Here is a 4,127-nt window from a genome sequence, read left to right on the forward strand (position 1 = left end):
ATCTTTTCAATCACATGAGCGCCCATGGTGCCAACAAAAAACATGTGTGTTCCGTGTGCCATTGTTCTTTCAGCCAGGCAGGAAACCTGGAACGTCATATAAACGCTCATATTGAGAGACCCTCTCTTTTTGAGAGGTTTTGTATGAGCAATAATATTATGGCGCAGCAACAAGACCTGTCAAGCTCCGCGACTCCCGAGCCAACTCCCGAGCCAAGCTTGAATTCACAGAATTCAAGTGACTGTTCTTTCACCCAGGCAGGAAACCTGGAACGTCATATAAACGCTCATAATGGGAGACCCTCCAATAATATTATTATGGCGCAGCAACAAGACCTGTCAAGCTCCGCGACTCCCGAGCCAAGCTTGAATTCACAGAATTCAAGTCCGAGTGACAGTTCAAGTCCTCTTCAGTTGTCGAAAGATCCACTTAAAAGTGACATTAACCCGTATTTCAAGGTCACCTGTGACTTGTGCAATATTTCATTTTCAAACCAAGGATTTCTCACGTATCACATGAAAGACCATGGTCGAAACAAAAAGTTCATGTGTACCATGTGCGACTGTTCGTACAGCCAAACACGCGACCTTAATAAACATTTACTTGATCATAAGGCAACGATACCCTCCGACAATATTCCGGCTCAACAGCAAGACTTACCAAGCACCTCGGCTGAGCCAAGCACCTCGGCTCAGCCAAGCACCTCGGCTGAGCCAAGCACCTCGGCTGAGCCAAGCACCTCGGCTCAGCCAAGCACCTCGGCTCAACCAAGCACCTCGGCTCAGCCAAGCACCTCGGCTCAGCCAAGCACCTCGGCTCAACCAAGCACCTCGGCTCAGCCAAGCACCTCGGCTCAGCCAAGCACCTCGGCTCAGCCAAGCATCCCTTCACTATCACACCCTAAAGTTGACTTTAGGGGAAAGAAGACAAAAAATCAATTAACCTGTGCCATGTGTGGTATTACTTATAAAAACAAAGAAAACCTTATAAACCACATGATAACCCACGGGGCTTATGACAAATATATGTGTTCCATGTGCGATTGTGCTTTCGGCATAAAAAGCAGCTTGATCAAGCACAAACTACTTGTTCATGGGCCATCGATGCCCTCCAATAATATTACAGCAACAAGAGGAGGCACAGTACTTGCACAGCAACAAAACTTGCCAAGCAACTCTACTCTTCAAGCAAGACGCTCTACTCCTCAGCGTCATATAAACGCTCATAATGAGAGACCCTCCAATAATATTATGGCGCAGGAACAAGACTTGTCAAGCTCCGCGACTCCCGAGCCAAGCTTGAATTCACAGAATTCAAGTCCGAGTGACAGTTCAAGTCCTCTTCAGTTGTCGAAAGATCCACTTAAAAGTGACATTAACCCGTATTTCAAGGTCACCTGTGACTTGTGCAATATTTCATTTTCAAACCAAGGATTTCTCACGTATCACATGAAAGACCATGGTCGAAACAAAAAGTTCATGTGTACCATGTGCGACTGTTCGTACAGCCAAACACGCGACCTTAATAAACATTTACTTGATCATAAGGCAACGATACCCTCCGACAATATGCCGGCTCAACAGCAAGACTTACCAAGCACCTCGGCTGAGCCAAGCACCTCGGCTCAGCCAAGCACCTCGGCTCAGCCAAGCACCTCGGCTCAACCAAGCACCTCGGCTCAGCCAAGCACCTCGGCTCAACCAAGCACCTCGGCTCAGCCAAGCACCTCGGCTCAACCAAGCACCTCGGCTCAACCAAGCACCTCGGCTCAACCAAGCACCTCGGCTCAACCAAGCACCTCGGCTCAGCCAAGCACCTCGGCTCAGCCAAGCACCTCGGCTCAGCCAAGCACCTCGGCTGAGCCAAGCACCTCGGCTCAACCAAGCACCTCGGCTCAACCAAGCACCTCGGCTCAACCAAGCACCTCGGCTCAGCCAAGCACCTCGGCTCAGCCAAGCACCTCGGCTCAGCCAAGCACCTCGGCTCAGCCAAGCACCTCGGCTCAGCCAAGCATCCCTTCACTATCACACCCTAAAGTTGACTTTAGGGGAAAAAATCAATTAACCTGTGCCATGTGTGGTATTACTTATAAAAACAAAGGAAACCTTACAAACCACATGAAAACCCACGGGGCTTATGACAAATATATGTGTTCCATGTGCGATTGTGCTTTCGGCATAAAAAGCAGCTTGATCAAGCACAAACTACTTGTTCATGGGCCATCGATGCCCTCCAATAATATTACAGCAACAAGAGAAGGCACAGTACTGGCACAGCAACAGAACTTGCCAAGCATCTCTACTCCTCAGCCCAGCCTTTCGGTACCAACAGCCTCTTCACTTGCTCCTCAGATGTCGAAAAATAAGCGTCAAGGTCACTTTAAGCCATCTTTGAAAGTTACCTGTACCTTGTGTGGCATTGCGTACCAAAGCCACATACATCTTAAGACGCACTTGACAGCCCATGGTGCTAACCGAAAACATAAGTGTTCCATGTGCAATTGTTCTTACACGCAGAGAGGCGATCTTGCCAATCATATACGTGCTCATAACCCCTCCAATAATATTGTGTCATGTGCCTTGTGTGGAATTGCATATTCAAACAAAGGGTATCTTACAAGACACATGACAGCCCATGGTGGTAACCATACTTACAAGTGTTCCATGTGCACTTGTTCTTACGACCAGAGACGCAACCTTGAGAAACATATACTCGCCCATAAGTCATCGCTGCTCTCCAATAATGTTAATCAAGCAGAGCAGCACGCGGAGGATTTACCAAGCTCCTCCCTTCCTAACCCAAGCCTCCCGGCCACGTAATTGTCATATGATGACAATTATACTGTCATATAATCATATCAAATTATATGATGACAATTAAATGAATATAATTAAATGAATTGTCTCCATGTTGCTTATGTTGAGCGAAGTGATATATGTATTTTACATAAATTTATTTGTAATTGGACAAATATTGATTAATATGAATTAATAATGAAAATGATTGTGCATAATTATTTATGTATGTTAAATGATTAAAATAATAAACATTGAAATGTTCGACTTTTGTATCAATACACAAAAAAGGAAACACTGTTTCTCATAAAGTTTCTCTTATGACTAAAGTGCACGATATGATGGTCGTGTACTATAAATGATATTTTAATGTTATATTTTTAGTTAAGGACCTGGTGACTCTAGTGGGAGCCCTGAGGACAGAGTTGGACTTTCTGCGGGAGGAGGTGCGTCAGCTTAAAGAACAACGAGAAGTAACGAAGGAGGAGACCAGCAGTAAAGGGACCTCGTCTTGGAGAGTTGTGAAAGACAGGGGCCTTAAGAAGACTTTGATAAAGCCGCCTTCAAACGCCATAGCAACCTCTAATTCATTTGACGTTTTGGAGGACGAGTGCTGTGGAGAGACTGTGGATCGCGCAAAAGGGAAAGCAACGAAGAGAAAGGAAGCGCAGGCCCCTCAGAGGGTAAAGGAAGTACCTAAGCAAACATTAGTTGTGGGAGATTCCCAGATAAGGTATTTGGATAGAACGTTTTGTGCTAGAGATAGGGGGAACAGGTTAAGGGTTTGCTATCCCGGAGCTGGCATTGGTGATATTATAAACAACATGAATGATATTATGGCTGGTAATGGGAACAATCCCATTATTTGCATTAGCGTGGGAGGAAATGATGTTGGTCGAGTTAGGAGTGAGGAACTGATTCAGAGGTATAAAACAGCCATAGAGTTAGTTAGGAGCAAGGGAGGAATCCCGATCATATGTGGCATTCTTCCAAGAAAGGGAGTGGGAAATGAATGGATATCGAGGGCACTTGGTGTCAATTGCCGGCTGGAAAGATATTGCAAATCAAATGCAATATCTTTCATAGACAACTGGGAACACTTCTATGGAAGAAATGAAATGTATGCTCGTGATGGGGTGCATCTATCGAGAGCTGGGGTTGTTGCTGTTGCGAACTCGTTAGAAGAAGTGGTTAGAGGTGTTTGTTTGGGTTTAAACTGTTAGTAGATAGAGGTATGGGAATTGATTTGGAGGAAGGAGGGAAAGAGAAGGTCCGCAAAATAACAATTCACTTAGGGTATATTACACTAACAGTAGAAGTCTAAGAAATAAA

General features: G+C 45.3%; 1 protein-coding gene across 1 annotated transcript; it reads left to right on the top strand.

Moving 5' to 3' along the window:
* Positions 1-317: 317 nt before the first annotated feature.
* LOC123761171 (gastrula zinc finger protein xFG20-1-like) lies at positions 318-2,819 on the top strand. The gene has a single exon (XM_045747115.2). It carries the CDS (start codon positions 318-320, stop codon positions 2,817-2,819), a length of 2,502 nt encoding a protein of 833 aa, XP_045603071.2.
* The last annotated feature ends 1,308 nt before the right edge of the window (positions 2,820-4,127 follow it).

This window comes from Procambarus clarkii, chromosome 41 (assembly GCF_040958095.1).
Source record: "Procambarus clarkii isolate CNS0578487 chromosome 41, FALCON_Pclarkii_2.0, whole genome shotgun sequence".
NCBI lineage: Eukaryota > Metazoa > Arthropoda > Malacostraca > Decapoda > Cambaridae > Procambarus > Procambarus clarkii.

Bases quoted from the DNA above. Each gene is read 5' to 3' on its own strand.
- LOC123761171 (XM_045747115.2), top strand. From the start codon at position 318: ATGGCGCAGCAACAAGACCTGTCAAGCTCCGCGACTCCCGAGCCAAGC.